The sequence below is a fragment of the Vulpes vulpes genome, chromosome 2 (assembly GCF_048418805.1).
Source record: "Vulpes vulpes isolate BD-2025 chromosome 2, VulVul3, whole genome shotgun sequence".
Lineage (NCBI taxonomy): Eukaryota > Metazoa > Chordata > Mammalia > Carnivora > Canidae > Vulpes > Vulpes vulpes.
The window spans coordinates 135,410,550-135,422,643 of NC_132781.1; the positions used below are offsets into that span (position 1 = coordinate 135,410,550).

At 34.3% G+C, this 12,094-nt stretch overlaps 1 protein-coding gene across 21 annotated transcripts in view; it reads left to right on the plus strand.

Annotated features, from left to right (window-relative positions):
* Positions 1-12,094, plus strand: part of ERBIN (erbb2 interacting protein) — a 220,639-nt gene that overhangs the window by 183,284 nt on the left and 25,261 nt on the right. For 12 of the 21 annotated variants that reach the window (XM_072750030.1, XM_072750035.1, XM_026019555.2 and 9 more), the window contains 3 exons: positions 4,158-4,257; positions 10,463-10,584; positions 11,429-11,602. In XM_072750030.1, the coding sequence (XP_072606131.1) occupies positions 4,158-4,257; positions 10,463-10,584; positions 11,429-11,602 (396 nt within the window). The remainder of the gene's footprint in view (positions 1-4,157; positions 4,258-10,462; positions 10,585-11,428; positions 11,603-12,094) is intronic. The other 9 variants (XM_072750031.1, XM_072750036.1, XM_072750037.1 and 6 more) reach the window with 1 other exon arrangement.

Genomic DNA, 12,094 nt, shown 5'->3' on the forward strand with positions numbered 1-12,094 from the left:
TGTCTATAACTAACGTAATTTTAGAGGTGTACATCAAAAACCCAGTTGATGCAATTTAAGGAATGAATAAATGAGAGAATGAAGCCATACAGTTGTTGATTAAGCTTTTAAGAAGGTTGGATGAAAAAGAAGAGAAATGGAACAAAAATTGGTAGCTAGAGGCAATGTAAGAGGGAATCCTTTAATATTAGAGAGCATTTCTATAGGTTGTTGTGAGGAGGCTGTGTGGACAATGAGATTAATACAAGATGGGGTTGGGTAACTGGTGTATAACTGATGGAAATTAAAACTGGCAGGGATTCTTTTCCTTTTGAAGGCAATTTGGTCTGATGTTTGTGAAAGGGAGAGCTAATAATGTTTATGTTGAAACTCTTAGAATGTAGCTGTTTCCAAGCAGTTCTTAAATCCTGTTTTGTTTTTTCTTTTTAATCTTTTCAGAAAACACTATCTTCAGAATAGAATTTAGGAAACATGGAAAGGTTTTCAGGCAACATTGAGAGCCCTGTTGAAGTTGGTTACCACAAACTCATAGTTATACTAATTTGCTCAATTGTGTGATACAAAGAAAGTGCACAGTTGGTATGACTGTGGATTATAGCTTTGCCACACCGGGTGTAAAAGAAAGTGCAAGGAGGTCTTGGTAATTGGCAGGAAGGTGGTTATAATGAAATCCGTGAGGTACAAAAAGAGAAGCAGAGACCAGGAAAAACAATGGCAATAAGGTGGAAAGTTCAAGGGAGTGTCAGTCTTGGTGAGACTGACTGGCAAGTATAGTTGGAACAGTGGAGAGAGAGCCCTGTGTGGTGTCTATCTTAGCAGTCTCTACTGGTTGTCCTTGTGATTGACCACTCCTCGGTTTCCCTTTTTAGGAATTTTTCTTCTACCAATCTTTTATATGTTGGTTCCCCTGTAGTACTCTAGGTTCTTCTTTAGTTTCTTTTCCTACACTTTCTAATGTAAAAGATGCAATTGTTCTCTATATGCCCATTATTCCTAAGAGTTTCCCTTAGCTCAGTTTTCTTTCCCAAACTGCACCCTTATTGTCTACTTAACGTTGCTACCTAGATGTCTCAAATTCATCTAGCCCAAAAGTGAGCATTCCATCCTCTGCTCCAAATCTTTTTCTTTTCCTGGGCTCCCTAGATCAGTAAAAAGTACTTGGTAGAGACAGAGGCTTGGGTGTATAACTCTTAACTGTTCATCGTATAGTGTATCATCTTTTACTTAGACCTGCACTGTCCAGAACAGTAGGCGCTAGTGTCATGTGTGTAATCCAATTTAAGATGTACTCTAAGTGTAAAATATACTCTGTATTTTATATATTTAGTAAAAACAAAGACAGCAAAATATCATATTAGCAATTTTTATTGATCATACATCAAAATTATATTTTAAATTTATAGGATATGTTAAATTTGATACATTATCAAAATTTAACTTATTTTTGCCTTTCAAAACATGCAGCTGCTAAAAATTTATATATAATCTATGGTTCTCATTTTAGTCTCACTATTATATTTCTGTTGAACAATGTTGATTTGGACTATTGAGATTTCTAACAGGTCTCTGCCTCCATTGTTGCCACCACCTCCAATCTCTCATCACTCTGATTTCATTCTGAACCACACTATAAACAATACTTTTATCTGTTCCAGCACTAATCTATTTAAAGCCTTTTCAAAAAAAAAAAAGCCTTTTCATGACTTCTCCTTTCTCCATATCCTATCCTTCAAGACCTTGCTCATCGTCTATCTTCATCTTTATCCCTTACACCTTCATTTTCATATCCCCAAATGAGTTCTGCACTGTTGGATCATTCTCTCTCCCCCTTCTTACCTGGTTAATGCCTACTCATCATGTAGGAAGGCGTTCTTTCAGGAATGCTTTCCTAATCACTCAAGACTGTGATAAGTGAACACCTCTTATATTTTCTCTTAGCTCCCTATACTCTAACCTGTACTTAAATTATGTTTGTACTGTCTCATTTTGTTTTTTTAAAAGATTTTATTTATTTACTTGAGAGTGAGAGAGAGAGAGGATGCACACACAGAGGGAGAGGGAGAAGCAGACTCCCTGCTAAGCAGAGTTTGACGCAAGGCTCAATCCCTGGATCCTGGGATTATGACCTGAGCTGAAAGCAGATGCTTAACCCACTGAGCCACCCAGACACCTCTATAATGTCTCATTTTGTTGTCCCTGTCTTTCCTCTCATGTATTGTAAACTCTCCCAAACCAGTAGCCAATGTATACCTGGTGCCTATTATAGGACTTTGGCATCTAAAAGGCAAATATAAGTAAATATTTGTTGAATGAGTGATTTTAGTTTTCAGAGGATGAATATTTACTGGTTATATTGTGGGAATTATGGCAAGGGAATGCATTGAATATCTGAAATAGGAATAGAGAAGCGCCTGGCTGGCTCAGTTGGAAGAGCATGGGACTTTTGATTTCAGAGTTGTGAGTTCAAGCCCCGTGTTGGGTGTAGAGATTACTAAAAAAAAAACTAATAATAATAATAAGTTTTTAAAAAGAAATAGAAATAGAGATTACTGGAGTTAGATGTTTTAGGGAATGGAGAGGCCTCAATCTATGTTTCTGCCTTTGTTACCCCATAAATAACAGATGATTAGTTTTCTTATAACATCTTTATTGAAATATATTCACAAACCATACAATTCACCCATTTAAAAATGTACAATTGAATGCTTTTTAATATGTTTATAGAATTGTACAGTTATTACCACAATTTTAGAACCATTTCAGGGAGTGATTTGTTTTTAAAAGCCTCCAAATAATTTTGACATGTCCATCTAAGTAGACTTCTTTCCCCTTTCCCATGTACTCCTCACCTGCTAGACATCAGTGGGTTGAGAATGACCATGTCATTTATGTTTTGTATCTATTAAATTACCCATGACTTTGGAAAGATTTGTCATAAAAGAGTCAAGAATAGATGGAGTCTACGGAGAGGTCAGTGGATACTAGGAAAGGAGATACAATGGCAGAGGCAGAGTTCAGGATGGTAGAGGCGCAGTTTATATTCCTAAAAAAAACAGTATTTATACTTGATAACAGTGATGATCTCACAGCATTTGTAAGCTCAGAATCCACCTCCTGACACAGCGTCTGTGAGCTGTGGGAGAATAAGCACCCCTGTATTTGAGAAGACTAAAGAGGAGCACTGTCTTTGTTTGGGGAAGGAATAGATCTACCATTTTTTTTATCTGAGGAGATCAAGGAAAGTATCTAGGGAGGTCAAGGAAAGTTTTCAATAAAGATGTTTTGAGATGCAGGGCAGTTTGCTTACCATGGAACAAATTGAGGGGCATGGAAGAAGTGTTTGAATGGGGATATAAGACCGTCGGATGGAATTCGCTGGCTGCAAAGTTTTCACAAGAGTAAGGATAAAGATTTGATTGATAGGGTGGCGGGTGAGGAAGAGATTGGGTAGTTGCTTGCCTCTTTGGAGTTGACCAAGACTTGGATTGGTAAAATTTTAGATTAATAGGCTGGCTATTAATAGTTATATTAATAATAAATTGGAAACACTTTATAACCAGTTAGGAAAGAAGGCTTAGGAAAAAATGATGTCAAAATAACAGGTTTATAATATACCACTGAGTCAGTAACTTGTGGTACCATTCATTAAAGGAGACAGTTGGCAGAGGAGAGAAGCAGGTTATAACTTAATGTTTAAGTGCTCTTTTTTCCGCTAGAATTAACCTGCAGATAACTATACTAAACCTTCTAAACCATTTCTATAAAAGCCTCTTTCCAAAGGGCACAATAACATAAAATGGAAAGGCTTGTTTTATAGCTTTATTAAATCACTGTGATAAGTAATTATTGGACTGTGGGTATACTTAGTATATGAGGTGTTTTTAAATTGTATTGATAACTAGTGATAATTGCAATACAGTATGAGTTTTGTTTTATATTAAAAATTAATATGTTAAAAAAAATTAATATGTTATTTTTTAGATTTTTATAAGGTTTCAAATCACTGCTTAAAAGTTTTTAATGTATATATAAGCTTTTGTAATATACTCATATTGATACTTTATAGAAAAAATGGTGTGTACTTATTCAGAAGAATTACTGGATATATATTTGCTTTAGAATTATTGAAAATTAAACATTTATTTTTCTTTCCGTAGTCTAAACCCCTGATACCTCTTCAAAAAGAGACTGATTCAGAGACCCAGAAAATGGTGCTCACTAACTACATGTTCCCTCAGCAGCCAAGGACTGAGGATGGTAGGAATTTAAGAATCTCTTTTCTTTTAAAAATTCAAATACTAACAAATCACAGCAAAGGTGTGAAGTGAATTTTAAGTCTCATAAACTTTTACCAGTTTGAAGGGAATTTGGAAATAAATTTCTGAAAATGAGAAAATAAGTCAGTATGTCAGGGTTGTAGATAGTTGAAGTTAGAGATACATATAGACCAAATGCTTCCGTAAGTGATTCCTTGAAATTGTTTAATTCAACTTCATCTATTATAGATCTCTCTCTGTTCTTCTGCTAAATGTTAGGAATGCATGTCAAGGGTTATGTAATTACAACTATAGAACCAGGAATTATTTTGTTCTTTTGTTGTAGACTAAACACTATGCTTGGATCCATATACCAGATAAAGATATAATACGTAGAATTCTGACTAAAGGGTTCTTATGTTTTACCTAGAAAGGGGAATATGTATACTTTACTATTTTTCAACAGTTTTGGTATGATAAAGCCTTTTATTTTTTTTTATTTTTTTTTTAATTTTTATTTATTTATGATAGTCACAGAGAGAGAGAGAGAGAGGGCGGGGGGGTAGAGACACAGGCAGAGGAAGAAGCAGGCTCCATGCACCGGGAGCCCGACGTGGGATTCGATCCTGGGTCTCCAGGATTGCGCCCTGGGCCAAAGGCAGGTGCCAAACCGCTGCGCCACCCAGGGATCCCGATAAAGCCTTTTAGATTAAGGAGCAAAATTGCTTTTAGTACATGTTGTTATGTGTCTATGTGTAATGTATATTTTATGTTACACCTAAAGATATAATTTTTATGTGTATATTTTTCTGAAACCAGTGAAAATCATTATGGCCCTAAGTTATTTATAAATTAACTCTTAATACATAAAAACACTGAAGAAAATCTAAATTAATCATTAATTTTAATTTATAAAATATACCACAAGCAAGTTAAATAAATTCTTGGACTTCGGTTTCCTTCATCTTGGAATAATGATAATAGTATATGTTTTGTAGGGGTTTTGTACAGATGAAAAGCACTGGATATAAAGTGCTTATCAACACAATGGCATAATCAAATTGGATGTTGTTATTGTTTTGGCAGGTTCAGCAACCAGTTTTGTAATTCTTAAATAGATTAAAAATTAAAATCATTTAACTTCTGTTCCATTACTGGTGATAAAGAACTCATTTATCTGTGCTAATTATTTCTTATTCTTTGCAAAAAGGAATAAAAGACTTGATAAGTTATTTCATGGGAATATATAATGAGATTTGTTTGGGTGAAACAAAACTATTTAGCTTTTGAATTGAATTATAAGTTAATACTGTGAGAAGTCAGGTATGAGTACCTTCCTTCATTGGGGATCTATAACTAATGCTTAGAGAATAGATTTATAAGCATGATTTTTTTCCATATATTGAAATAAATCCCCAATTTCCATATTTAGCATTATAACTTGGAAATATGTATCCATAACAAAATATAGTATACTTCATTTTAGATAGTCAATGTTGAAATATTGTTTTATGCAAGTACTCTGTATGTGCATTAGACAAGTTCAGGGGCACCTGGCTGGCTCATTCAGTACAGCCTGTGACTCTTGATCTCAGGATCTTGAATTCAAGCTCCTCATTGAGCGTAGAAAAAGAAATTAAGAAGTTCAAAATAGATATACCAACACTGGCATATGCTCTCGTTTGTCCATTGTAGGAAATTTAACAAGTGTTTGGAAACATCAATAGGTGTTTTTTTCCTTTGTTTGCTATAGTCACTGAGACTCATGTTTCAATTTTCCACTTCATCTCTAAAGGTGATTTCTAACAGTATTTCAGTTAGCTACATAATTAATATATTCAAATAGTTATTTTTTTACATGGGATGATAGAATGCTAAAATAGAATGTTAAAATATTTGTGAGGAAAGAGAAGAGTGAATTCTTAGTGTAGAGAAGAGACTTTAATGTCCTGTTGCATGGGGTAGCAAATTATTTAAGTGAAGGACCATTTAATAAATATTTTTTAATAAACTAATTTGGTTTTTATTTTATTTTTTTATTTTATTTTATTAATTTAATTTTATTTTATCTTTATTTTATTTTTTATTTTATTTTTTATTTTATTTTAACAGAGACAGACAGAGCATGAGTAAGGAGAGGGGCAAAGGGAGATGGAGAAGCAGACTCTCTGCTGAGCAGGGAGCCTGACATGGGGCTTGAACCAAGGACTCTGGGATCATGACCTGGGCCCAAGGCAGACACTTAACCCACTGAGCCACCCAGGGGCCCCCATTTAATAAATATTAAAGGCTTCATACACCATAGGTTTTTGTTGAAGCTACTTGATGCTGTTTAGTGGAAAAACAGTCAGATGATATGTAAACAGATGAACATAAGTGTGTACTAATACAATTTTATTTATGGACAGAGAAATTTAGATTGCATGTAATTTTCATGTGTCATGAACTAGCTTTTTATGTTTTGGGTTTTGGCCTCAACATTTAAAAATTTTAAAACCATTCTTAAGTGAGCCCAGATTTAATAGCTTTTGGTCCCTGTCGTATGGGGTAAAAAGGCAAATTGGGAGATTTGGTTCTTTTCTTTTTTTTTTTTTTTGGATTTGGTTCTTATTCTCATTTTTTTGCTGCTTTTATTTCAGAAAAATAATAAGAACTGGTAACTATTAGAAATCCAATACAGATATCATTCTGAAGGAAGATCTTCAAATAAAATTATTTTTTCCCTGATGATGGAACCAGAGTGTCCGGAGGACATATTTAATCTTTGATATTTTTATTATATTAATGTGTTATTAGTGTTTTGTCTACCTGCTTTTGTTGCTGTCATATGGAGCCTTCAGAATGTTATTTTCCTTTCATTTTAACTAACTTTAAAATAACCAAGCATGATTCTAACAATGAATAAAACTAGGCAAAAGCATATGTGCAGTTTTTATTTGAGTAATGAACTAAACTCTATAAATGTGGGATGCTGTTGAAGGCCCTTCCACGGAATAGTCAGATAAATATCTTCTGTCATAACACTTTTTGTTCCAATAAAAGTGATTGACACACTGTGGCCCATGGGCCACATCTGGCCTGATACCTGTTTTTGTGTGGCCCACAAGCTAAGAATAGTTTCTATAGTGAGTATATACATCATTTTGATGATAGTCGGTACCATTACTCCATCAGTAAGAACTTCAGTCTTCTCACTTACTATATAACAGAAAATGGTACTCAATTATTAGTATATTTTAAATTTGTCAGAAATCTTATGGAAATTTGATTTCTCTCATAAGTACCTACTATAGTATTCGTGATTTTTGTCTCTTGGTTCACAAAGCTTAACATACTTATTATCCAACCATTTATAGAAAAAGTTTGGTGACTCCTGCTCAGAACTGTTCTAATCGTGGATATACTCATGCCTTGATCTCTTTTACTGTCTTCTCTTTTCATGATTCAGATTTGCTTAGCCTCCTATCATTTCTGTAATTTTAATTTATTCCCTTAGTGTTTGTTTCTAAAACAGTTCATAGTTCAGGGAAATTTATTTGTGATACGAAAATTAGAAGTAGCAAAATAAAATCCTGCCCCTTTCAATTTTTGATTTGAGAGATGTATTTTAGAGTAGAAGAGTATTAAAAGGAAAAGTTTGAGATACACTTATATGTTAAGTTCTTGGGGCGCCTGCCTGGCTTAGTCAGTGGAGCATGTGACTCTTGATCTCAGGGTTGTGAGTTTGAGACTCATCTTGGGTGTAGAGATTACTTAAATAAAAATAATAATCATATTCTGAGTCCTTTTAGAGTTTACATGTTTCTCAATGTATTTCATTATAGATATTATTACAAGGAAAGCACTATAACATAATGCACTTAAAATAGCGAATCAGAAACTGCATTGACATGCCAGGTGGCAGAATTTCTTTTCAAATTCAAGAAAAGCTTTTTCCTTTATCACAGTGCCTCAAAGAAATAAAAAAAAAAAAAAAAACAATGTTCTTGGCTTGGAGCTTTATACTCTCTAAGGGAAGAAATACTTGGTTTACATTTAATTCATTCCATTTTTATCGAGCACCTACGTGCACGATAAGCAGTGTATTAGATCTAAGTATTTAAAGATAAAAATCCTTGCTTCAAGAAGCTCATGTTCTTTGGTGCTCGGCTGGCTTAGTCGGTAGAACTTGAGACTCTTGATCTCCAGGTTGTGAGTTTGAGCCTCACGTAGGGTGTAGAGATTACTTAAAAATCTTTTTAAAGGGATCCCTGGGTGGCGCAGCGGTTTGGCGCCTGCCTTTGGCCCGGGGCGCAATCCTGGAGACCCGGGATCGAATCCCACATCGGGCTCCCGGTGCATGGAGCCTGCTTCTCCCTCTGCCTGTCTCTGCCTCTCTCTCTCTCTCTCTGTGTGTGTGACTATCATGAATAAATAAATAAAATCTTTAAAAAAAAAAATCTTTTTAAAAAGGGAAGGGGGAGGGCAGCAATAGCTCTTCTTCTAAAGGGGGATAATGATGGATAAATTTGGAAGAGAAGGCATGGTATTTTGGGTTACATGGAGGAATCAGTGTTCAGTGGGAAGTATGCATCCATGTAACTGTGTAGTTGGAGAAAACTGGTTGTTGCAGGATTCAGGGAATTATCAGTCTGAGTGTTTTGATTTCATTTCTTTACTCATTAAAATCAAAGAGAAAATTGCTTCTAGCGGCTGGGGGAAGGGTGTTTGTGGAAGTGATTTGTGGTGAGAGAAAAGACTAACTAGAAATAAATAGAAGGATTCCTGGATACCACTAAAGATGGAGCAAAGACTAGGGAATACCATAAATTTGTGATAGTTCTAAACAACAAGGTGATGTCACTTTCCTCTGGTAGAAGTGAGCAGTCCAGAGCATATAAGGTAGATGATTGAAATAGTACATTAATGTGACTATAAAAAAAATACTAGAACCAAGTATTGAAAATAAAGGAAAACTGAAGACAAAAACTTACTAATCATTCCTAGGGGAGCCAATTCCCCTCGTTTGTATTTGGCTTTGTGGCATTCTTTGTTTGGACAGAATGTTAAAGAAGGTAAGAAGCACACAATAAGGACTTAAAGTTAATGATAATTATGCTACTTATGCATAAGTATTCAAGTTGACCACATATGGATATTCCAGAAATTTCATTTTTTCTATTAACGAATTTTGGACACTTTTAATCCCTTTTGTTTTGAGTGGGTATAGTCATTTTCTTTTAGTGGGCAGAAAACTGTGATTTTATCTTGTATTGCACACACTTCTGTGTGGTGATATATAATATTCAAATGGATTGATTTTTAGAACTTAAATTTTTTTAGTTGCCTAATAAGTGAAAAACTGTAACAGTTGTTATTTCTTTACCTTTAATATTAATATCACATAGCAGGATATGTAGTGTTGAGTTTATATTAGATTTTCAGTTTTCCTTACATTTTGATATAGAAGATATCTTGCAAGCACTTCACTTAGTAAAGCTATACAAAGTAGGGGATCCCTGGGTGGCTCATCGGTTTAGCACCTGCCTTTGGCCCAGGGCGTGATCCTGGAGTCGCGGGATCAAGTCTCACATCGGGCTCCCTGCATGGAGCCTGCTTCTCCCTCTGCTTGTGTCTCTGCCTCTCTCTCTCTCTCTCTCTCTCTCTGCCTCTCATGAATAAATAAATCTTAAAAAAAAAAAGCTATACAAAGTGTAATGTATAATGCAAAGATGTAATTATAAGGCATCAGGGTAATCTTTTTTAACCAAAATAACTGGCTTTGCTTTTGTCTTTATCTCCTTGTCCCCCATACGTAATGAACAATATTGGAATTGGGCAGATTATTCTGAATACAAAAACTTGGATGAAATAATTTATATATTACCATGTTGTATATGTGCTGCCAAAGCTAGCACTATTACCATGCTGCATTTTGTGAGGAACTGCACAAAAATCCCTTATCTACTATGCTATAATTGTTAGATTCTTTTCAGGAACCCTTCTGGTAACAAGACAAATTAGCTTTAGGGAAGAAAAGATATGTAATTAATATTGTAAAGAAATACTAGACTCACAGCCTAGCTGTTAATGTAACATTTAATGCTGCCGGTGTTGACCAGTCTTGACTTACCTTAATGTATATAACTCAAAGAAAATTACGAGTGAGTAATGGTTTTTCTTAATTACAGTAAAATATACATTTTTGTTTGTTTGTTTTTCTCTAGTTATGTTCATATCAGATAATGAAAGTTTTAATCCTTCACTGTGGGAGGAACAGAGGAAACAACGGGCTCAAGTGGCATTTGACTGTGATGAAGACAAAGATGAAAGGGAGGCACCTCCCAGGGTGAGTCCTGTTCTTCCTTCAAGTTTGAAAGAGGTCCACTGATACTTATTTGGTGCTACTTACCTTACTGTGCTGTTTTGGGAGATACAGAGAAGTACAGGTTTCATTTCTTGCCCTCAGGGCACTTGAAATTTTATCGATCCTATACATATGTCATGTGAAGGAATTTGAGAACAGCATAAAACTATATGATTATAAGCCATTTTATATAAAAATAAGAGAAAAACACATTATTGTTTTCCCTTTTCCTTTTAATTTATTATTTATATTCTAGGGAAAAAGAACTCTGTTACGAACTTTTTTTTTATGGGATTGAGAATCTGTGTTGCAGTTACAGAAGTAGTAAATAATTCATTTCCCACTTACTCATGGAGTAATTATTTTTCCCTTACATAAACTAGCTGAATCCAAAAAAATGACAATTAGACTGACTTTGGAAGTATTTGTTTCCTGGTGTATAAGATGGTTTATAAATGTGGGAATTTTTTATGTATCTGGATAAATATCTAGCTGGAAAACATAACTATTTTAAAGCCAAGTGATGGTGTTGGCAATACCCACACCATAAATCTTAAAATGGAATACATATACATCTGCTAAAAAAAAAAAAAAAAAAAAAAGCATTCAAAACATTAGTTAAATCTGTAGCTATAAAGGCTTTTACTTTTGATAAAACCATTCTTTTATTGTCTCTAAAATGCTTTCAATGATCTATCATCTGTGTTTAAAGTTACCCCTAGGAGCCAGATAACAAATGTAATTCAGATGGATTGTAGATTAATTTTTAGCTTGATGTTAGAAATATTTATCCATTTTTCACATTTTACTTATTTTGTTTTTCTAGGAGGGAAATTTAAAGAGATATCCAACACCATACCCAGATGAGCTTAAGAATATGGTCAAAACTGTTCAAACCATTGTACATAGATTAAAAGATGAAGAGACTTATGACGATTCTGGAAAAGATCTGAAACCACATGAAGATCAGCAAGTTGTAAATAATGATGTGGGTGTGAAGGTCAGAAAACTCCATTTAAAAAAAAAAAAAAAAAAACTCCATTTAAAAGAGTTGACTAAAACTTATTGCAAGCTTTTTAAAACTTTAAAATAATAATTGAAAATAATGGTCCTTTTTGTATACATGATAATGTCCTCCCAAATTTCGGGTGTTATTCTCAGCTACCTGAAGTAAAAGCTGGAATAATCAGCAAACTCTCTAATTGCTGTTATTACCACTTCAGTACGGTTACAGATGTTCCACGTAGGCAGGATAGCGTCAACATAGCTTTTAAAAAATCTTGCCTGAACCAAGAATAAGATAAGGAATGTCAGAAAATTCATTGTTATGGAAATACTTTTTTTTCCCCCCGTAATAACATTGATCCACTCTACCCAATTCTAATCTTAAATGTAATTGCTATGACATTATTTTTGGAAGATGTTTCAGAAACCTACACAGATCCTTAAAGTTTGTGTTCCTTTAATGGACTTTTCCCCTCCACATTATATC